General features: G+C 41.2%; 1 protein-coding gene across 1 annotated transcript in view; it reads left to right on the top strand.

Annotated features, from left to right (window-relative positions):
* Positions 1 to 24,113, top strand: part of LOC148016324 (Exostosin family protein) — a 45,705-nt gene that overhangs the window by 7,584 nt on the left and 14,008 nt on the right. The window contains exons 3-7 of the mRNA XM_087664302.1: positions 2,274 to 2,431; positions 2,512 to 2,659; positions 3,529 to 3,644; positions 3,737 to 3,875; positions 4,056 to 4,166. Coding sequence (XP_087520428.1) covers positions 2,274 to 2,431; positions 2,512 to 2,659; positions 3,529 to 3,644; positions 3,737 to 3,875; positions 4,056 to 4,166 — 672 coding nt within the window. The remainder of the gene's footprint in view (positions 1 to 2,273; positions 2,432 to 2,511; positions 2,660 to 3,528; positions 3,645 to 3,736; positions 3,876 to 4,055; positions 4,167 to 24,113) is intronic.

Genomic DNA, 24,113 nt, shown 5'->3' with positions numbered 1-24,113 from the left:
CTGCACTAAACTCCAAAAGAATGCTGAATACAAAGAGGACTGATCAGTCCTTGCACATAGCTCACAATGTTAGTGAGGGCACTGGATTAGGCTGATGATGGAAGGCAGCACCAGAAGACGGAGAAGAGTCCTTGTACATTAAAGTGTGATGAAACATGCAAAGCTGAATCTCTAAATGACCAGCTAGTACGGAGGACAACTATAAGTAGCTGAAATATGCCAAAACTAGCTGATTGCTGCTTGTAGGGCCCAAAAATACTAGCTGACTTATCAACAACAATAAAATAATCAACAAAATGCTGGTCGCTTGTGAATGTAGTCTAGACCCACTAGAAAAGAAATGCAGTGAGATGGAAAATAACGAGCCAGGTGAGCACTCCTACATCCGATTGAAAAAGAAATGCATGCTCTAGAAAGAGCTGCCTCCTCCGTTAAAATACATGATAGATTGAGTGTCAAAGCTCCTAATGTCCCTATTGAGGCTCATAGGTAGGAGATGCTTGTGCAAGACATGCGTGATTGCTAACAATGGGGAGAAACATAGTGCAAAGAAAACTCAAAAAACACAAAAGAATGAAGAATGATGATGAACATTGAATGATGTTGATACAATGGAGTTGAGTTGGGAGATGACTACACTATCTTGTGGCTGACTAGGCGGCAGCACTTGGAAGGAATCTACACTATGAAGGGAGCGGAACGTAGTCCTTCGAGCAGAGGGGTTGATGATGAGGAAAAGAGCTGTACTATGAAGGGAGTGAAATGCACTCCGGGTAGTGGGGTGTCAAGGTAGACAATGGAAGAGGGAGGACAGCAGTAGGCTGTTGTCAAGGTGACTGCTGGGCACCCAATTGGAGAAGAAAACGCAGATGAAGATCTCTTTGAAGTTTGTGTAAGTGGTGTGAAGATAAGCTAGGGTTTGCACTTAAAAAGCATAGAATGTACGAACATGACTAAAACACAATAACTTAGACGCAAAATGCAACAGCACAAACACAAGCAAAGGAAGAAAGAGAACTTTGAAGTGAATGAATCAATGTTGTAAATGATGGAAGGAAGAGCAATGAATGTGGTTGGAGTGTGATGTCCACCGGAGACAGATCCGCAATGTTGTAACCACTAGTTGGCGAGGGCAGGCAGCAAAATACGGCCTGTAGGGGTGTGGATGCCGACAAAGACCTTCAAAACAGTAGCGGCAGCTGTACAACCAGACCTGCAATAAAACACAGCAGTTCTAACACTCCAAGAGAGCAGGGCGGCAGCTGGAAATGGCAGATCAGGGGCTGTAGACTGTCATGGAGTCTGTCCGGAGCAGGAGATGTGAAGAACAGCCTGTCACCTGCTGGTGGCAGGAACAACAAACACATATTTGATAGGGGCTGAGATGATGATGGCAGCTGGTGCCTGCAGTAGGACATGATGTGAAGAAGACCTCCAGAATGAAGTCGCCTGCTGGCATGGTGCCATGATCAGCTGGGCAGCTGCACAAACTGAGATATTTGCTTGGATAGGGGGGTGAACAGCAGTGGTGCAGGGCTGAGGCTAAAAGTGTGATGGAATGAATGAATGGGGGAATGATGAAGAACGAATTTGAGAATGTTGGGGGGTGTATGGACAATAATGCCCATGCCCTATTTATAAGCACACAAGTCATTGGACCATCTAGGGTGGCTCTTGGGTTACTTCAGGGTGCCCAGATAGTAATAATAAATAATATAAATAAAGTCTTTTTGAGGATGTAAATGGAGACCAAAAAAGGAATTAATGTATCACAATGCACTTAATGACTTTGGTGTCTCAACCACAAAGTAGTATGACTGCCCACAAACTGACATGAAAGGATGAGCCTTTGACAGCCTGACCCTTCTATACAACCTAATTACATCTGTAATATGTGAGTAGGAGGATCACTGCTGCCTATGGTTTCACTTCTCCTTTGAGTTGTATGTTTTAGGGACCACAAGTAGGTGACACTTAAAAGTAGGGGATGTTGACCTGGATTGCAATAAAAAAGATCCTGTTGATGCTCTCTAAAAGATAGCGTGTCCTAATCTTGCATCTTAGTCCAAGCATAGTTTTCCTCTTAAAAAAGCTTCAAACATTTAACCTGTTAACTGCTAGTTATACTTGCATACTTAATATTCCATGGAGTGATTCCTCTAGTTGCAATCGGTAAAACTTGGCTCTAAAGCTCAGTGTTCTTTTGTTCTCTTTCTGATTCTAGAATCTAAGGTGGTTGACTTGAGACATTTGAATGTGTTTGAGGAATGCAGGAGGCAATGCATTGGATTGTAAGTCAGCCAGCTTGGCAGCGTTCTGGTGGAAGAGATCATGTGCTGCCAGTTCATCATCCGTGGTCATTCAAATCCCATCGTCGATTTATGAAACATGCAATTTGGTTGCTCCCTGATATGGATTCAACTGGAAATTGGTTGGTATTGGATTACCCACTTCCATTGGATGTTGGCATTTTCATGTAGTTTGAATCTCTGTTTGTCTGTTGGTGGCCAGGTATAAACCAGGTGAAGTTTCTCTAGAGAAGGACCTTGTGCTACCATATGTTCCAAATGTTGAGGTCTGTAATGAGCAATGTCTGGTGCTTTCTAAGGTGCATCGGAGTACACTTCTCTTTTTTCGTGGCCGGACCAAGCGGAACTCTGTAAGCAATCCAATGAGAACTTTTATCCTTTTCTCATGCATCATGTTGTGTTAATCCATTTGTGGACTGTTCTTGTGAGTGGGTTTGTTTCTACCTCTATGTTTGAAAGGCACAAAAACAGCTAATCTGTTAATGTTTGGCTTGTTTTGCAGACTGACTTGCTTTTCAGAATTGTCCTGTTGATCTCCTTAGGCATTGCTGTTCTTATGCACTCATCTTTCCACTGGTCACTATTAAGGCTGTCCTAGACTTGCCTGAAGTGTTTGGGGTACCCAAAATCACTTTCTTCTCACTGACCTGGACTTAAACTGCTGTGTGAGGAAGCTATTAACTAGGTTGCATATACCAACATGTTGGTGAAACATGTGTACACTGCAGAATTGTTGACAATTCAGGTTGAACACTCTTTTGATGGATTTTATGATTTTTATAAGAGGAACTGGCAGAAATTTCCATCTAGAATCATCTCTGGGAGATGTTATAGAACAGGAGTAGGAGAGCTAGAAGTGCTCTGCTAACAAGCTGCAGCAAATCATCAAACAGATGATATGCTTAGAATCAGGGCGAAGGATGTCACAACACATAGAGGTCCTTATGACAAGGATTGTAGGTTGGTGGATGCTCAATGTGGAGAGGAAGTATCTAGATATTGGGGATATAACGGCTGCCACTTTGAAGATGGCACCTTCTTGATAATGAGGGATGTCAAGTGATTGATACTTGCCATTCCATGCAAGATAACTAGGCCCTTGGAAAGTTGTTTTGTGTTGAAGTGAACGACTTATGACATACATTTCCATCTCAGCAACAATTTTTAAAGAAAACATTGTCTCGAGTTTGATTATCATCTGCTTTCTGGACTCATGCAGGGGGGTAAAATACGCTTTAAATTGATGGCAGTTCTGAAAGATGAAAGTGATATTGTCATTGAAGAGGGCACTGCAGGAGACATTGGTAGAGCAGCTGCACAAAAAGGCATGCGCAGGTGATCTACAGAAAGAGTGAGGATTTTACAATTTTGATGGGTAGCGTTGCTGTGTGCCCAGTTTACTTATCATAAACAATGCTACTGGTCAGTTCTATATTTTGTCTCAGCCCAGCTGGGGACACACCATCTTCAGCTAGACTTTTCGATGCAATAGTGAGTGGATGCATTCCAGTTGTTGTGAGTGATGAGTTGGAGCTTCCTTTTGAAGGGCTGCTGGATTATAGAAGGGTAAATTACCCAATGCCATTCTTGTTTCTCCAGCCATGTTTTTGGGTATATCAATGCCTAATTAGACGGGCTGTCTAAATACAGAATATCATGTTTTTGGGTATATCAGCGCCTATTAGTTTGAGAAAGTTTGACTTTATAAAGCTGTGTTTGACATTACCAAGTTCATCTTTTTAACAGATGGTGGTTTTTGTGTCTTCACTACAAGCTATTCAACCAGGATGGCTTGTAAACCATTTGCGCTCAATGAGCTCGGCACAAATTTCAGATCTGCAAACCCAGCTTGCGAAGGTATGTGACACTTTGTCCTCAGTTGTATATGATGGACCATAGTCATTGGTTTTTTAGAAATGGTATTTCTGAAGGTGGTTCTTAGCACCATTAGAGATGATTCTTAGTAACATTTGTCTCCATGACAGATATCTTAGTACCATTTTCAGTGAGAAGCATTGGAACTAAGTTATAAGAAACTCGTCAGCACTTGCAAAAAATTCCTCATTTATTCCTTGCCTTTTTAAAATGTGCAATTGGCTTGGAAAGCACAATGAAACCATGGATCTTCTCAAACACAAGGATATCCTTTATGCATGCACACAAAACGTAACTTTTAATGCTTTCTATACAGTGAGAGTTTATGTCAAGTGCCTCACTGATGTTTAAGCAAGTTCCTTTCTGCTCAGTATTGTTTGCAAGTTTGTTGATGCCGTCTAAGTTCATCTCTTTCTCCTACCTTTGACCATAGTTCCACACTATGGCTCATTATTGAGGAGGGCTGATCAGTAGATCTTGTTATCTTGTTGCTTTTTGATTTGGCAACACATTTGGCATAGTACTATGAGCTAGGCTACTACATTGAATCTAGAATGTAGGAGTACCAGCAGAGATGGTGTGGGGAACTTATATAGTCTAGAGCACGATCACTAGAAGCACGTGTGTCCTCTTTCACCTTGTCTCACTGGACTTTACATTTGATAAGTTTGTTGATCTACGGACACTGAGAGATTCAGCAATAGAGGAGAATGTAAACCAAAATCCAACTTAGCCAAGTGGCGCAGCTCCAGTCTGGCTGCCCTATCTAGCTGATTGATGATGCAGCCCCAGCTTGGCTGACTCCTGACTGTCTACTGCGTCTTTCTTTTTTTTAAGGTAGGTAATTTAAGAAACTTGCTTGAGCTTCAACGAAGGAGAAAGCGGAACAAGCGCACCCATATTTACATGGTAGAAATAGTCTACAGCATCATTAACCCACTTATATAAAACGTAAGTGTAAGTTGTAGACCCTCCTAATATTATTACTGCAGAACAAGAGCCCTCGTAGTTGCACATTGCTCAAACACCTCAGTATGGAATTAGGGTTTTTGATCTATCTAGTTCCTAGTCATGTATTTGGATTCATCAATATCCACCCCTTTCTCATTTGCAGCCTCTTCGCTAGACTGATCCGTGGCGGAGAGCCCTCCCTTCTTGCCCATCTCTTGATAGCCCTCTATTCCAGTCTGCTCGCATCGGGTCTGGCTGCCTTGACTATGCCCCTTAGTCAAGCACTCTTGTGGCTCTAAACTTTTACTGTTGGTGCTGCTAGGCATGACAACCTGGCTACACCTAGTCCTCTCATCCAATTCTTTACGGGAAGCCATGATTATTATCATGAGCTATTGGAATCTGGATTATTGTAGAACTTGATCTAATCTAGGGTTGTACCTGTAACCAATCTTCCTCCTCGGATAGGGTGGTAAATAACATGATTAAGAACTATTTACAACAATTAACAAACTCACAAAATTGAAAAGTACACTTTACCATATAATCTTGGACATTGGACACCTTGTTGGCCCCAAAATTGGTGCCCCTTTCGGTATTTATTTAACTTATTTGAAGAAGAAGTTGATGTACAATGGGATTCTCCCAATCCCTTTCGGTATTCCAACTTGCCTTGCTGTTCAAAATGACCAGCAAGTCTTCAATCGGATTTGCCTCTTGATTCGGGCAACCAATTGGCCTTCACCTGTTTTAATGGAGATGGAAAATGCCCCAAATTCAATGAGTTGCTGGTCCCTCCACTTGAATAGGCTAAAAACAGCTTCAGCCCAGTTGAATCCAAGTCTTGAAGCTTCCAATGTTTGGCATGCTTCCCGAGGCTGTTGCTAAACCCTAATTTCTGCTGCAAACTAGGGTTTACAATAGAGAAATCTGAAATTTTTCAGCCTCTAGTGATCTCAATGTTGCAATCTTTGGAGCAAGGCTATAGAAAGGCTGGGAGATGAGAGAGAATACTGAGGAGAGAGAAAATTCAGACTTTCTTTGCGAAGAACTGAAGAAATCTGTCATTTACTGTTGTTGCCCTGTCTCAACAGCTTGTAGATGCAAAGAACTGAAGAAAATGAGTCATTTATTGTTGTTGCCTTGTCTCAACAGCTTGTAGATACTGTCACTTTGCTGTTGATTGGTCTTCTCCTGCCCTTGGCATGATCAGAAAATCGTCCAATGGCTGCAAATTAGATGATCAACATCTCTTCCTTCTCTCTTGCAGGCTAAATACACTAAAAATGCCTCTCTCCAGACTCTAAAGACTTTTTTCAGACTTGCATGGGCATTTTTGACAAGTGGCAACCTTTCTAAATGGTTTTTTTAGCATTATTCATAATTAAATATTATTTTTCAGTCTTTAAAAACTAAAAATTTATCTAATAATTATTTCGGTGTCCTGAAAAATAATGTGACTGGCCAATAATTAAATTGGCTAGGCAACTTCCATTCTTGAGTGTCTTTGCGCCATCTTTGACCATCGGATTGGCGTTAGGTACTATTAAACGCCACTTTCCTAATGTTACCAACTGATACTTATGGCCAAATGAATGATCTAGGCCAACAATTGACACCACATATCTTTAAGTACCCGTGCAACATAACTTATAGCAACTTTTGCCTTTGACATCTCGTAATTTTCTTGGGTCTCAGGCTCGTAAATTTACTTTAACCCTAGTTGCACCTCACGTGTGCAACATTTACTTAATCATGTGATTAAAAATTAATTCACATGCTAAGTGAGGTTCCAGAAATACATATCCTCATGACAGTACTCCCCTTTGAAATCCTTGCAATCGTCCTCGATTGCACTACCAAATTCATCAAAAGCAAAGTACTACACTTGAATTTCCATTGGGCATCATAGTCAACAGAACATTGCACACTGCTGTTCAACCATTCCATATGTCTAACATATGCTGAAAATTACCAGTCAACATAACATAACATAAGACTCTTAAAGAATCTCAAAAACATTGCTAGATTATCATGCGACATATCCATTTCTCATGAGCTCAACTCATCTGGTAAAACCAAACCATAGCATAGCATAACCAAGCATAAATCATGGCTAAAATATCAATGGCATCATAACATATGTTGTTGTCCATGGAACTAGATGGAAACCATTGAAAACTGAGCATAATTTGATCATAAACTAATGACTTACTGATCTGTTACAAGCTACTGCAAATGTGACCCCAAACTGGTCACAAACTCATTGCAAAAACTGACCAGTAATCAATGCAAAAACTGATCCAAAAAGTGACCATAAACTGTTCTCAAGCTGATAAAAAACTGAGCTGAAACTGATCAGAATTTTTGTCTCAAAATTGAGGCAAAATTCATGCCAAATTGATCATAAGCCGATGGCCTCATGGCAAACATACTGTTAGCGCAGTACCTTGGATGGATGTTGAATACATCCGAGTTCCACTACATATGAGAGCTGTCCATAACTGGAGGAGGGGAAGTGCTATCTCCCCCTTGAGCATCAGGCAATACTCTGGACCCTTGCTCTACTGAACTTGATGGAGCTCGAACTAAAGTTGGCTCTAATTGAAAGCCATCTAGGTAAAGTTGCAACAATTGAGGATGGTTTGCCAAGTCATCCTCTTCCATCCATTTGGTATCTATTGGTGAATAATTCTGAAATTTCACTAAGCATCTCTTGGAAACTTTACTTTTGATCTTTCTTTCCTTATGTGCCAAAATCTGTTTAGGTACCAAAATTTCATCTAACTCCTCAACCTCAGGCTGAATTTCAATAGACATATCTAACCGATATGCCACACTGCTAATCTTCTCCAACACCTGGAAGGGCCCATAGTATCTCATACTCAACTTCGGATACAATTTTTCTCTTCCTTTTATCTTTTTCAGCCTTGCCTTTTCAAAACACAACAATACATAATCACCCTTTGCAAACTGCAAAGCACGTCTGTGGCGATCAATTGTCCTCTTTTGCTTTTCTTGCGATTTTTGAAGTGCATAGTTTATCTTTGCATAGGCTACATCCAAGTTTTCCACATAACGATTAGCTGCAAAGATCTTATCCTTAGTTTGTAGAATAGGTGGTACCTTCTTGCCACCCTCATGCTGTTGGTTTGATTTGGAAAAAGCATGTACAGGATTAAGAAAACATCATAGATATTATGTTTCAGCTATAGAGATGTTTTTGGAAGATGAATATGCAGGTGAATGGCTGAGAATAGGACAATATCTCTGCACTCAATCCAATAGGGAAGATTGGATAGAAGAGGAGTTCAAAAGGATAAAGAGAAAGGCCACATAGGTACAAGTTATGCGAGAGTTCCATGAGAGCTTGTGGACTAGTCATAGAGGTGTGTGGGGCACCTTCGAGAAGATAAAAGAAAGAGATGGATGGCAAGGCATGTATAAAGACATTGCACACTTTGTGGAGTTGTATTGCCAGGTGTACACTATGGTGAAACATAGAGATGGAATGTAGCCCACTTATTCGTTGTCCATGCACTATAAATGGGTGGTTGATTTAGTGAGAATGCCTACAGGTCTCTGGTAGATGCGGTATCTTGTACTCGCATGGGAGGATCTAACAACCTAGGTGGAGGGGAGAGCTCTTAGTATGAAGATTACATAGGATGTTTGTAGATTTCTCTTGGAAGAGGTGTTTTGTCGATATGGATATGTTGGCAAGATTATAGCAGACAGAGGGGAATTGGATGCAAATGAGGCTTGCGAGTTTTTCTCATGGTCGATAATAAAGTTGGTTTTGACTACAACATACAATCTAGAAGGTAATGGAAAGAGTGAAAGGGGACACCCACCTATCATTAAGGCAATAGCAAAAGCATACAAAGGCAAGATAAAGGAGTGGTTAAGGATGCTACCGTTTGCACTATGGGATGACAAGATGACGCATAGTACAATGAGAGGTTTTATGCCTATTGAATTCATGTATGGCCAAAAACCCATTATGCAGATTGAGGAGATGGTTGCTATATGGAGTGTAGTGCCTTGGGAAGAGGGGCTGAATAGAGAGGAGTTGTTGGATTTACGCATAAGACAATTGAAAAGAAGGCTAGAGGACATTGAGGCAATAGTGGAAAAGTTAAAAGGCAGTAAGGCTTCAAAACAAGAAGCCGTTTGATAAGAGACATAGACTCCGGCCAAGAGCCATACAGGAAGGTGATTGGATGCTGATTTATGAAAGCATCTGTTGAGCTCATAGGGTGCAGGGATCAAGACACGTAGTGATTGTTGGCAGCAGAAAGACAGAGAGTGAGAGAAAGAGGAGAGTAGTGGGAAGAGTGAACACGACTTGTGGGTACAATAACGAGAGTGTACCGCTTTAGGTTTTTAGATATATATATATATGAAAGTACAAGTGCTAAGGGTGTGTTCACACCCGAGCACATTTAAAAGGCACGAGGGCCTTTATTCCCAACAACCTCCCACCTAAAGACAATGTGCCTTGAGAGGAGAAAAAATCAGCTAAGTCTAGGTATGTACAAAGTTGAAATACATATATCTATCCAACTCCCATCATCTGTCGGCATTGAGCAAATTGCTCTGCTGGAAGACCCTTCGTGAGAAGGTGTGCAAGATTATCATCTGTATGCACTTTGACAAGTTCAATGCTCTTGCTGTCAAGTACATCTCTAATGAAGTGGTACTTCACGTGTATTTGCTTTGTCTTTGTATGAAAGACGGGATTCCGTGCTAGCATGATAGCACTTTGACTATCACAATGGAGAACAGGTAACTCTGTAATACCAAGCTCTTCCACCAGACGTGAAAGCCATAAAGCCTCCTTGCATACCTCAGTGGCAGCCACATACTTTGCCTTTGTAGTAGACAATGCAACACACTTTTGTAGCCTGGAGATCCAAGAGATTGCTTCTCTTGTGAAGGTAAACACATACCCAGAAGTGGACTTTTTGCAATCCGCATGACCAACATAGTCTGCATCTGTAAAGCCAACAACAGATGCCTTCTGCTTTCCAAAGCAGATGCACAACTCTGTTGTGCCTTTGAGGTATCTCATAATACCTTTCACTGCTTTCCAATGCTTTTTATCGGGGTTTGCCACGTATCTGCTAACCACTCCCACTGCAAAGGCAATGTCAGGACGTGTAGCAACCATAGCATACATAAAACTGTCAACAACTGAAGCTATCTCTGAGGATTCGCATGCCAAGAATGTGATTTGCATCACCAAGATCCTTCATGTCAAAGCTAGTATGAAGACTTTACTTCAGTGAGTCCAAGGCATGAGTATCCTTGCCAACAATCAGTATGTCATCAACATATAGAACCAAGATAATCAGGTTGCCATTTGCTGCCTTCTTGGTGTACAAGCAGTGATCCACTTGACTTCTATGGAAACCTTGAGACTGCATAAATGTAGCAAACTTATGATACCATTCTCTTGGTGCTTGTTTCAGTCCATACAAACTCTTTTGAGTTTACATACCATCTTCTCTTTCCCTTTTTCCACAAACCCTTCAGGCTCTTGCATATATATGTCTACATGCAGATGACCATGTAAGAATGCAGTTTTTACATCCATTTGTATGAGCTCCATATCTTTAGCTGTAACCAAGCCCAAAATGGTTCTCATTGTAGTCATCTTAACTATAGGAGAGAAGATCTCATCAAAGTCAATTCCATGTTCCTGCTTGTATCCCTTGGCAACCAATCTTGCTTTGTGCTTTGGTGAGGAACCAGAAGTGACCTTCATCTTGTAAACCCATTTGCATGCCCTTTAGGCAACTGCACCAAGTCCCGAGTGCCATTTTTCTCAAGAGATTCCATTTTTGACAACATGGCTTTATACCATTTCTTGCTGTCCTGTCTGTCCATTGCTTCCTTGAAGCAAGACGGTTCACCACAGTCTATCAACATGACATAATCAACCACATTGTTTGCACCAAGAATGAATCTATTAGGTTGTCTAGTAGCCCTAGATGATCTCCTAACCCAATGATCATTGCTGGCCGTTGAGCATTTTCAGCTGGCTGTCCTAGCATTTCAGCCTGCGAATCAGCATTAACAGCTTGCTGTCTTGGTTGTTCCTGCAAATATAGTGGCTCATTATCATGGGCAATAGCTGGCTGATCATTTCCAGCATTGTTTTTTGCATTTACAGGTTCATTTACAGCAGGTATTTGTTGCTGTACAACGGGCACATTTTGCTGTCCAAAAGGTATTTCGTCTCGGAATACAACCCTACGGACCTCCTCAGTCTTTGTGGGCTGTTTATGCATGCGATCTTCCCGGAAGATAACATCATTGCTGCGTACTACTTTTCCTTTCTTGGGATCCCATATTCTATACCCCATTTCACCCTCGTCACCATATCCTAGGAAAATGCATTTACATGTAGTAGTCATGTTTAAAGTGACCCTTCTTGCCAGAATGATGGCATTCAACATCTTTGCCACTTGATTTACTGCGTCCCTTGCTATCAGATTTGCCTTTCTACTGTGATTTGCCCCTAGTATGCAAAGCACTGGAACACTTACTCGATGCATTGTTTTGCCAATTCATTTCTTCCATGAGTAGAGCTCTCTCTACATCAGCATACAAAAGAATCACATTAGAATTGCTCATAGTAGTCTTGAATGTATCCCAACTCTCTGGCAGAGTGCAAAGCAAGAACGTAACCTTAAATTCTTCATCAATCAAGAACTTCAAGGCCGTAGCTGGCTGAAAATGGAGTTAAACTCACTCAAGTGAGTAGACATTGCTGTACCCTCTTTCATACGCAAATCCATAAGCTTTTTCAGCCAATACACTTTACTTGCGGCAGTCTTCTGTGCATACAGTTCTTCTAGCGGAGTCCAAATAGCATATGCAAAATCCAAATCTTCAATGTTAAACAGCAAGGCATCAGAAATCGATAGCTCGATGGTTGAGCATGCAAGCTCATTTAACTCATCCCAATCTTCCTGTTCCATGTCTGCGGTCTTTGCCCCTTTGGTCTTAATCGGCTTTGCCTATTGCTTTTGCAACAAGATACTGTAGCATTGTTTTTGCTAGATTGCAAAGTTATGTGCTCCTTCAAGCTTTTTAATTTGCATGAGATTATTGCTGTCACTGCTGGCAGCCATGATTTTCAGCCCGAATGTGACCAAAAAATTCAGCAAATGCAGGCCCAAACTGTCACACAAGTGACCTAGGTACAAACGAGTGCCAACTAGCAACAAATGACCACGTAGAAGCAGAAATTCCAGATCTGTAAGTAAATTTTTAGAAGCACCAAATTATGTGTTATAGCATTCCACAACTGATTACAGCTGTTCCAAGGGCAAATACATCACATTACATGAGAAGTCCCAAATTTTTGGCTGCAATTTTTGTTGTACATGTACCCACGGGCATAATATTTGACACACACGATCAAAGAAGGCCAAAATTTTACCATACATTTGCACTGTCTCTGACATGCATAGAATAGGCCAATTTTGCCAAAATAGAGCAATTTCAGCAAAACCCCCAATTTTCATTGCACAATTTGTCCCAATTGCATTAATACATGTTTTCGCAAATGGGCAAAATTAGCAAAATTTCACAAGGTTTCGCAAAAGCCCCAAATTTCTCGGGGGTTCAAATGTGCATCAATGTCAACCAATCTGACTCAGCTGAACAGAATTTCACCAATACAATAAAAGCCCCAAATTTTATGGGTCCAATGTTGAGAAATTTCACTTAGATGAGCAAAATTTCAATAATTTTGGTGAAATCCCCAATTCAAATGCGTGCAATGTCTGCAATTTCTGACGCAGATGCCTCAATTTTGCATGAACAACACTCAATTTGGAAAAGCCCCAAATTTTTGGGCCTAAATCTGCACAAATCTGCGTACTGTGCTCGCGCGCGCAAACCCTCAGTAATGGAAGAGGAATTTAAAAAAAAATTGAAGGGGAAAAAATGTTGGATGATGGGTCCATTGACTCGTTAGGGCTGACAGCGCCCGTTCGCGCTAGTCAGCCCTGGCGATCACGCAGTCCTGTTGCGCAGGATAGACGCTCATCAGTCGCGTGATGCAGACGGCCATCAGTCCCCGCTAGTCGTCGCTACGTTGGTCAGCACCCCGCTGGTCCCACCATCTTGTCAGTTGCTGTCGCCTGCTCCATCCGATTGGCACGATGCTTGCAGTGAATGTCGCCTATTCACGACTTGTTGCACGCCATCTAGCAGTCTGTTGACTTGGACTTCGTCAGTCCTGTCGCCCACGATGCCTGCAGTCCAACCTGCAACTCCAGCTTTGTCATCCTGCATGACTGATGGAGTATTGAACACCTGGGCTTTGATACCAATTTGTCGAGCTCATAGGGCGCGGGGATCGAGACACGTAGTGATTGTTAGCAGCAGAAAAACAGAGAGTGAGAGAGAGAGAGAGGAGAGTAGTGGGAAGAGTGAACACGACTTGTGGGTACAATAACAAGAGTGTACCGCTTTAGGTTTTTAGATAGGTATATATATGAAAGTACAAGTGCTAAGGGTGTGTTCACACCTGAGCACATTTAAAAGGCATGAGGGCCTTTATTCCCAACAGCAACTTGGGAAATCAGCATAGTGCCATTCGCAAAGTCTCTAAGCAGTGGTTTGGTCCATATGTGGTAAGAGAGTTACATGACAATGCTACCTATTCACTTGGTGAATTGGATACCGCAGCTTTGAGAATTCCTATTGCAGGTAAATAGATCAAACACTTGAAGAGGAGGGAGTCCACAGCATGTGAATTGCATGAGCTGGATACAAGTACTACTTCGAACTGTGTGGAAGAAGAAGAAGAGGATGACATGGTTATGGATGATGAAGGCTTTGAAATTGCTGAAGATTAAAACTTTGGCACATGTTGGACAATCTGCAGGTTTGGAGAGGGTGGATGTCGTGGGGTTTTTTGCATATAGTGTGAAAGCGAGGTCTTTCCTAGCTTTAGCCTGAGTTGATATGATGTTTGCAGGGCAAGTAGAGTTGGTCTTTTTTAGCATTTGGCTTAGAAATTTACTCATTGCTTACCATATGGGAGAGAGTTATCTAAGCCAAGGAAGATGGCATCTTGAGAAGTTACATTGGTGTATGGACTTGAATAGACCCTTGTGTAGTCACTCAAGTGGGGAAAGGGGGGCCTTGTGGTGAAGAAGTAATCTTGAAGATTAAGAAGACCATTTCAACGCAGTTTTAGGGGCGCCAATAGGACTGATCGGCAATGTGGCAAGAAAGAGGAGATATATGGCATGCTAACTGAAGTGAATAGCAAGGTAAATTTAGAGGACTATCCAAGGAAGGTATGTGGTTCATTGGTCATGCAATTGGAGAGAGAAGAGGGTGTATATGGTCTGTTCTTGACAGGGTATTGCAGGGAAAAAGAGGGCAGCAAGCTGTCCCTGCTCTTGGGAAGCACTTACAGGGTCTCTTAAGTGGTCTATTGCTTGTTTCTTGTTCTCTATCATTGGGGAAACACTTGGAGTACACCAAAGGAGTGTTTTGTGAGGTTGGAGAGCTTCATGGGCTGTAGAGAAACAGGGCAAAACAGAGTATATCATACCTATGGCTGTTCATGAAGATTCTTCCTCTTTCAGGACTCAAAAATGCTATGTTTTGAGGTATCTTTTCACTTACAACTAGCATATACTTTGGCTCAGTAAACAGTGACCTTGGGAGAGGAGATTCAAGTGTTTTCTTGGCTGGAATTCATTGTGTATAGTAATGATTAACAGGGCAGCAAGCTGTTCTTCAACATCTTCATCTCTTACAGGGTCTTTGATGTGATCTCTCATTGGATTCTTGGTCCTGAACATCAAGGGAACCTTCCTCGATCGTCAAAGAGGAGTTTTGATGGGTTTATGCTCTTCATGCGGATTGTTTTGGGTTGTGAATAGCAGTCAAGAACAAGGTTGCATTCTGGAAATGGAGTTTTGAAGCTCCAACAGGGCTGCTTTGGTGGGCTACAGCTTGACAGAAGTGGTGCAGCAATGGAAGCGTAAACATAAGCTGTAATAAACTGGTGAAACACAAGATGAGAGAAAGGGAAAGAGAGAACACAATACAGATGAGAACTTAGATGTATGCTTGGAAAATGGAATCCATATATCAAACACTAGACTGTCGGATACAATAGTGAGTCACTGGCTACGTGGGCACTAGCACCGGCTCCTCTCTCCACGGGACCTCCAGATGGTGAACTGACCAAGTGAGGAGAAGGAGCCCATAATAAATAGGCACAAATAATGCCATAAAATATGTCAGGTCGGTCAGTAATAAATGCCAAATATGGCCATAAAATGACACAGTAAAAAATGCCTAAATAATGTGCCCAAGCCTTTGTAGCTCAGACTCACACATGAGCTGACATATCTGCGAACACCCTCTCTCAAATCATGGCTGATCTGATACAATACAATGGTACAATGAGAATGAACCAGAAACCATACAACATAGAACCACCAAGTAGAACCTTTGATACCCAAGCAGTGGGTGATCAAGCCACCACCAAGGTGCCTCGGAGAGAACTTGATGTCGATGTTGATCGTACCAACTCTTGAAGATAGAGAAGATCATAGTAGCTCTCAATGTCTGTCAACAATACCATTGATGTAGCACACGTGACCATCCTGTCACCGATGCCACAACGCATAAATGACTATGACTTTCTCTTCTTTGTCCAGACCGCCAAAGTGTCCCCTCATGTGAGCTCCAGACGAAAGCCACCTGCTCTCTGTCAAGTACTCAGCCCATCATGAACTTGGATGTCAATCCTAGCTCTAGGTTTGTACTTGCCAGACTTCGGTCGATGCGTCAAGGACGTCCCTCTTTGGATCATGTGTATTTGTATAGAAATATAGATGAGGTGCAGTTGCCCCATCTCACCACCCTCTCACACTCCCGCTCTGGCACTGGAGAGTCGCGAGGAATGACCTCATCACCACCACTAGAAAGCAGCTGAGGAAGGGGCCACCAAGCCCTCCCCACGATCCGAAGAAGAGGATTCCTTCTGCGCCTTGGACTTTACCTTGGCTGGAGGATCTGAGTCAGAATCTGAGGTAGATGATGACTCGTCGGAGGAGTCCGCATCCCACTTTGTCTTTTGCTCCTTTTTCTTCTTGGAAGCCGCCAACTCTTTGCAATCCTTCCGTAAATGGCCCTTCAGTAGTAACACTGGGCCTTCAACTTCTTGGACTTCGAACCCCTCTTCGAAGTTGCAAAAGCCTCACGAGAATCTCCATGTAGCGTATCATTAGGGGATCTGCATGGAGGAGCCCTCTGTAGAGGATTGAGAAGAGAAGTAGAGAAAAGAAGGTATTTGGAGAGGGAATATAGCCAAAATACAAGCACAGACTGAAAAAAACACGAGTTCACATATAGTAGAACCCAAAATCTGACCAAAAGAAGACACAAGCTGCTGCAAAAAATCAAAAAATCAATCTGCCAAAAACAGCAAAAACGGCTTGAAAGTACAGTCGCCCGGCCAGGAAGGAGTCAGGAACACCAAAATGCAGGCTGAGTATTGCCACAAATAGGCTGAAAAACTGTCGCAGCAGCCTGAAAACTGAAAACGCAGGCAATAGAGGGGCCGTAGACAGCATGCGATGGCAAATCTGCAGAAAACGCAGGTAAAACAGGTCGCCTATATGGAGCAGCAGTCACCTGATCAGCAAGGGTGAAAACAGTCTTGAAATCAGCAAGAAAACATAGTAGGAGCATGAATCTTGAAACCTGATACCGTGTTAGAAGTGGTGCATCAATGGAAGCGTAAACATAAGCTGTAATAAACCGTTGAAACACAAGACGAGAGAAAGGGAAAGAAAAAACACAATATAGATGAGAACTCAGATGTATGCTCGGGAAATGGAATCCATTTATCAGACACGAGATTGTTGCATACAACAGTGAGTCACTGGTCGCATGGGCACTAGCACTGGCTCCTCTCTCCACGGGACCTCCAGGTGGTGAATTGACCAAGTGAGGAGGAGCCCATAATAAATAGGGACAAATAATGCCATAAAATATGTCAGGTCGGCCAGTAATAAATGCCAAATATGACCATAAAATGACAATAAAAAATGCCTAAATAGCCTAAATAATGTACCCAAGCCTTTGCAGCTCAGACTCACACATGAGCTGACATATCTACTAACAGATTCGTGCTCTCTACCTTTGGTAACTATAGTCTAGACATGATAGATTAGATTTTTCTTGCAATTTGGGGCAGCACATGTAGCATTATATGTTGTTGTAATAAAAATTGTAATTTTAGGGCTGAAGTGATACTGAGGGCATGTAGAGTGTATCTATAGGGATTTGTGCATTCCTATTCACATGTCTTGTCTATGGTGGATGCCACCTATCATCTACCATTAGCAAATTGATGTATGTATGACATTTTGAGGTGTTACCTACAACTTTTGGATTATGTGCAACAGAGATTATTCATGTATCAATGTGGATACTGAGCCATATGTCTCAGTTTGTGTTGGGCTATCATCCTAAGTGTGTGTATGTGCCTTTTTCTTGGGCATATCTATTAGGTGTATTGCAAATTGATTGCCCTGTTGAGCCATATAAAATGAAGTCACTCGGTTTTCACCTCTATCTGTCTCCATTAAATCTTCCAAATTCTAAATTCTCTTTCTTTCATCTTGTTCCGTTTCTCAATCTCTCGACATCCTTTTGTCTCATAGCTGTGCAGTAGATAATCAACCCTATACACTGGATGCGTCGGGCAATAGGCCAAGAGTCCAAGTGTGGTGTTTATTCAATCCCCAATGCACAATGGGACCTTGAGTCCTATGAATAGGACTCGGATGCCAACCCTAACCGTGAAGTATCTTTAGTGCATTTGTACTAAATCACTTCATGACCTCTATGACCAATGCCACTAGTGTTTGTCCAAATGTCCAAGGATGTAATAGGAGGGCACTTGGAGGGAGCTTTCCATTATTGCACTTGTTTTTGATTGTGCATCATGCAGAGCCATCTCTTACATGTGAGCTTGAATTTGAGTCAAACAAGGACATTAGGAACTTTGACATTTTGTCTGTTTGTCATTTTATGTGTTTTGATGGAGGTGGCACCCTTGCATTACAATTTTAGATTGTTTAGGTGTGTGTTTACACTGGTAGGTTGTTATTTCAAGTCATGCAGTATAGCTTTTAGGTTGCCCATTGCATGCGTTCACATTGCTGGTTGAAACCAGCCTTCTTGGATAGGGTGGTGAATAACCTAATTAAACAGTAATTATAGTAAGAATGAAATTCATATAAACTAAAAATGCACATGTTACCAATTAATCTTGGACATTGGACACCCGGTTGGCCCCAAAATTGATGCCCCCTTTGTGATAGTTGGCAATCTGGTTTTTGGCTGTTTTATGTTGGTGATCAGTGTTAAATGTTGGTTGGCCAGATTTAAGGCATACTCTTGTAGTTGGGCAGTGAGATTTGGGGTTGCTTATCTATTTATAGCAGCCTCCTTGGCAGATTATTCATTCTCTTTTCCCTTTGTAGGTGCTAGACACTCTTCGTCGTTAGCCAAATTTGGTGCCCTTACTAATGCTTTGGGCTGATGCAGATACTGATCAGTCCGCTTTGTATTCAGTTTTCTATTCACATCATTACAGTTCTTTTCTTCTAAATTTTGCATTTATACCAATCTCTCTCTTCCCTTCTCTCCTCGTGTTTGCATTTTTCTTCTTTTGTGCACTTTCACATTAACAACAGTCAATAGAATTTTACCAGCTCCTTTAACAAGATAAGGGGAGTTATTGGTACATGGGACAATATGACCCTTAGAGCTGGACTTGAGGGAATTGAACAAGTTGTGTTGCTATGTAATATGCTTAGTGGCATTGTTGTTGAAGTGCCACACATGTGAATCCACAATAGACATTTAAGATTTGGCTTATCCACTTATGCTTTTATAGCAAATCGTGTAGTAAAGTGTCATAAGATAAATGTGGAGCAAGAGAAGCAAAAAGATAAAGCTATTGTATACTCAGAGAACTGAACAAAAGAATAGGAATACATGAAATGAAAATGTTAAGTCGGGAAACAGAATCCATATACTAGTATCAGACGATAGTGAGATGGAGGAGAAGTAGCATTTAAATAGGTTAAAATAATAGAAAACGATGATCAAGTCGGCTTGCTACAAATGTGGTGCCCTCACAAAAACTCAATCTACTCAAGTATAATGCCCATACAAGCATGCTATATATAATGCTAACGACTCCATTGTGCATTAAATACCTACTCTATTCAATACAACATTTGCAAATTTTGAATTAGAAGGAGAGGTGTCTACCACAACCACACTAACCTATTTCTTCTTAGCCTCTTGTAATCAATTTAGGACAATCCTTAATGACATGACCTCTTACCACATAATATTTGCAAAAGCCTTTACTTTAAATTTTTTTTAAATCCTTATTAGCCTTCTTTATCTAAATAGAGTATTTGCAGCTTTGTGCTTACTAGTAGAAAAGGGTCCTTACTAGCCACAAAAGTATTTGCAGCTTTGTGGTTACTAGTGGAAAACTGTAGCTTTTCCTTTGCCTTTCTAACTAGCTACAAAAGCTTGGTCTACAATACACATAATAGACGTGTTTTGCTGTGATTGTTTTTCTTGCAACCAAAGAAAAACCAACTTCTCAAACAATCAATCATTGGGATTGCCTTTCATCATTAAATAAAGAGTGCATGCAAAATTTTGATAAGGATCATGAGGACCATGGAGAGCAGTTTGCAAAGTGAACAGTTTGCTAAAATCTCATCTGCAGCAATTAACTACTTCTCGAGGTCTTTGATCTTTGTTAAGAAACTATCCATAGAATGACACTCATCCATGCATTTACTCTCTAATTGCTTATGTAGGTAAGCAACATTGGCCTTATTTCTTCCTTGACACAAACGTGCAAGCATATCCCAAGGCTAGCTCAAGGATGCTAATTTGGATTTTGATGATAATTTGAGGGCAATCTTTCTGGTCATGATACAACCTGATTCTTAGGAGACCTTGGTAGTTTCTCTCAGTAATAACCCCAATCTCTCATATGATGGCGTGAGGGGTTCAATCTTGAATGACGAAATTAGATGTAAGTCTAGTGGAGAAGGTAGCAACTCAGCTTACAATGTTAGAGGCAGGATTGAAAATAAAAATGCAAATGTTGGATAGAGAAGGAGAAGCAAGAGCAAAGGAAAGGAAAAGAGTGATGCTACTTGCTATCAGTGTGGTCGGAAGGGCCACAAGAAGCTTGATTGTGACCCAACTAAACAAAATTTCATCAATACATGAAAAGCCCCAATTTTTCGAGATCCAATGTCAAGAAATTTTACTCGGATAAGCAAAATTCTAGCAAATTTGGCAAAATCCCCAATTTAACCGAGGTCAACATGTACGATGTTAGCAATTTCTGACACAAATGTCATTATCAAGCATAAACCACATCAAATCTGGGAAAAGCCCTAAATTTTCCGAAGCAGATTTGCCCAGATTTATGATCTGTGCTTATGTGTGTGAACACCCGGAAGGGGAGAAGCAAAAATGAGCTGAAATTTTTGACTTAAAAAAAAAGGGGAGAGGGGCCATTGACCTGCCTGTCACGTCGGCTCGTGCAGCTTGCGTTGCCTTGCCATGTGCAGCTTTCTCCTTTGCCTGCCGTCTTGTTCTGTTGGTTCCCGTTGGACCTCGTCGCTATGCGCCTGTTGGTCTTGCTCATGGAGGATATCGTGAAGCTCAAGTGGGTGAAGGGGGTGGTTCGCAAAGTTACATCAACTGTCACCTTCTTTATGGTAAAGGTAAAGGTGCTCGCAATGTATCGTGAGCATAGCATACTGGAGTTCAAGAAGCATTCTTTGACTTGGTTTGCTTACATGTAGTTATTGTTAGAGCGCAATTATGAGGTGTGGTTTACCGTGCACCACAAACAATGATGTTCACTCTATGGAATGAGTGGGATAAGAATGAGACAGAGGAGGCCAAAGCCATGCAATGCTTGTGCTTTAATGAACAGTTTTGGCAGAAAGTTTGTGTCGTTGTTATTATCGTGACTCCCTTTTATAGGGTGTTACGTATGAGTGATTGCGAGGGGTCCACCATGGGCCTTCTTGTTCAATTTTTTAGAGCGGCATTGGTGGGGGCACATGCTTGTATAGTGATCATAGAGACATAGCGTGCATATGTTTTAGAGATAGTAAAGAGAAGATGGGTATGGATGTATAAGCCTATCCATGGTTTTGCGGCATTGGTACATCTGGCTTACAAGTTGTCAGTGGTCATGGATGATAGAGAGCTCTGTTCGGACTAGCTTGCTTATTTGACTTGTGTAGTCCTTGTGAATGACCATAATGCAGTGCTGGAGGAGCTAGGATGCTATGCAAATGAGAGAGGGCATGTGACTTTTGCTTCTTCCACTTGTTGGAGGAGAGAGTCACTTGTGAAGCCTCTATTTTAATGGCAAAACTTTGGATACGCATCGGAGATCCTTTAGCCCTTAGCCACGAGAGGCCTTGCCCAAGATTACTCTTCGGGTGCATGTGAGAGAAACTTGAACTTTGAAGTTTATACTTTACAATTCAGATTTAAGCATTTCTAACCTTATATGCATTGTGTAGGTGAATGTTGATCCATTCAAGTTGACGGACGACACTCTTTTGAGTGTATCAAGAGGTGGATGGGAAGCAGGAGATGATTTTTGTAGAGCTCTATAGAGAGCTTATAGCAATAGATACTCGCGACACTCGGAGTTAACATGCTTATAGGCGAGGAGTTTGAGTAGGTGGTAGTAAGGGTATGGTCATTCGGCGCCCTCCAACACTTGTAGTCAGTGTACTCGTGGGTGAGAAGTTTGAGTAGGTGGTAGTAGGGGTATGGTCATTCAGCGCTCTCCAACATGGAGGAGGGGTGGTTCGAGTGGCTTGTAGACATATGTAAGGCAGGGCTCTAGATAGGTCACATCTCGTGCCTCATGATGACATCTTTCCCTTGTCTACACAATCACCATCTAGGGAGCCATTATTTGATTATGATGATAACCTCATCAGTGAGGATGAGTATGAGTGTGTCTCATCATCCAATGTTGAGGAGTCATCTTCGGACTCTCTTGATGAGCACTCAAATGGTTCTAATGATGATGATGATGATAGTGATGTCTCATCATAGATTCATAGGTCTCTCTCTTTTTTGTATCTACTATCATTGTATCCACATGCATGATGCTACTATGATGCATTATCATTCATGTATGTACTAGATTGTAGTTGTATTGCATGTTTTGCATAGCCTATGCGATTGCGATGGCCATTCTCATGTATTCATCTTATTTTGTAATGAAATGGCTATTTTCACTTTAAACATATATTTTATCATTTAATGATTTATGGTTTATAAAAAATCATGTTAATTTTTTTTGTACTAATGTCGTATTGTATCTTATAAAATCATAAGGTACCATTTAGTACCGTATTTTATTGTACTGTACCGTATCGTACCTTTCATACCTGACAACTATGCTTTGATGATATGATTGCCTATATAAAGAATGAGGTAAAGCATAGAAGACACTTGGACATTGTGTTCAATGAATTGTATGATTGTAGGTTGGTTATTAATGCCAAAAAAGGTGAATTCTTTTTACATGAAATCCACTTTTTGGGGCATATTGTATTGGTTGATGGCATTCACATGGACCCTGCAAAGGTTGAGAAAATACGATCATGACCACCTTTGAGAAACGTGCATGAGATCCGCCTTCTTGGGTTTATGTTCTTACTACAAGAAGTATATACATAGATTTGCTGAAATTGCATCTCCATTGCATGCCTTGCAAAAGAAGGATGTGCCATTTAGATGGATAGCAGTGGAAATTTCAGCATTGGAAAAATGGAAGGAAAAGATGACTTTAAATTTTGTTCTTGTGTTGCCTAATCTAAGAAAGTCATTTGTGTTTCAGTGTGATGCATGTGGTAACAACATTGGGGCTGCTCTTATGTAGGATGGCTAAGTTGTGGCTTATGAGAGCCGAATTCTCCATGGTGTAGAAATAATTTGTAGATTTATGAGAAAGAGCTCTTGGTTATAATTGATATATTGTCTACGTGAAAACATTATTTGTTGGGGGCTAATTTCACAATGTAGATTGACCATCAGACTTTGAGGTATTTTTTGACGCTGATAAAGTTGCTAGAGAAACATATGAGATTGACAAGTTTTCTCTCTATGTTTCATTTTTAGATTGTACATATTGACGATAAAAAAAATGTTGTGGTTGATGCACTATCATGTACGCCACAAATTTTAGTTGTTAGCATGGTTTATTACATCGAGTTGGATGCCATGAAAAAGCAATATGTTACTGATTCAGACTTTGCTAATGTTTATGATTAGCTTTGCAATGGCCAAAGACATGAGCACTTTGTACTAAGAGATGGATTTTTGATAATGCATGGACGACTATGTGTCACAAAGCAGTTAAGGCCTAAAGTTATCACTGAAAGTCATGCTTCTTCGTATGTAGAATACAGAGGTATTGATTTCACAATCAAGGCAGTGGAGCATTTCTTTTATCGGCGAGCTTTGAGGCATGATGTAGAGCAGAGTGTTAGGATATGGATTGTATGTCAGAAGGTGAAGCATGATAGACAAAATATGTAAGATTTGTTGCAGCCCTTGCCTATTCTAGATAGGCCTTGGCAGAGCATTGCAATGGACTTTATTTTTTAGCTTTCTAAGACATTTACAGGGAATGATGGGATATGGACTATCATTTACAGGTTTAGCAAACAAGCCCATTGCATTCCGGTGAGGAAGAAAATAAAGACTGATTATATGGTACGATTGTTTTTACAACACATCTTTGAGTATCATGGTATGGCAGAGTCGATCGTCAGTGATCGAGACCCTTGGATGACCAATTTATTTTGAAAGGTTTCTTTGAGAATATGG

The sequence above is a fragment of the Lygodium microphyllum genome, chromosome 23 (assembly GCF_053477565.2).
Source record: "Lygodium microphyllum isolate KBCC chromosome 23, Lygodium_microphyllum_v1.1.10, whole genome shotgun sequence".
Classification (NCBI taxonomy): Eukaryota; Viridiplantae; Streptophyta; class Polypodiopsida; order Schizaeales; family Lygodiaceae; genus Lygodium; species Lygodium microphyllum.
The sequence above is the reverse complement of the archived record's forward strand: the minus strand, read 5'-3'. Positions and strand labels throughout refer to the sequence as shown.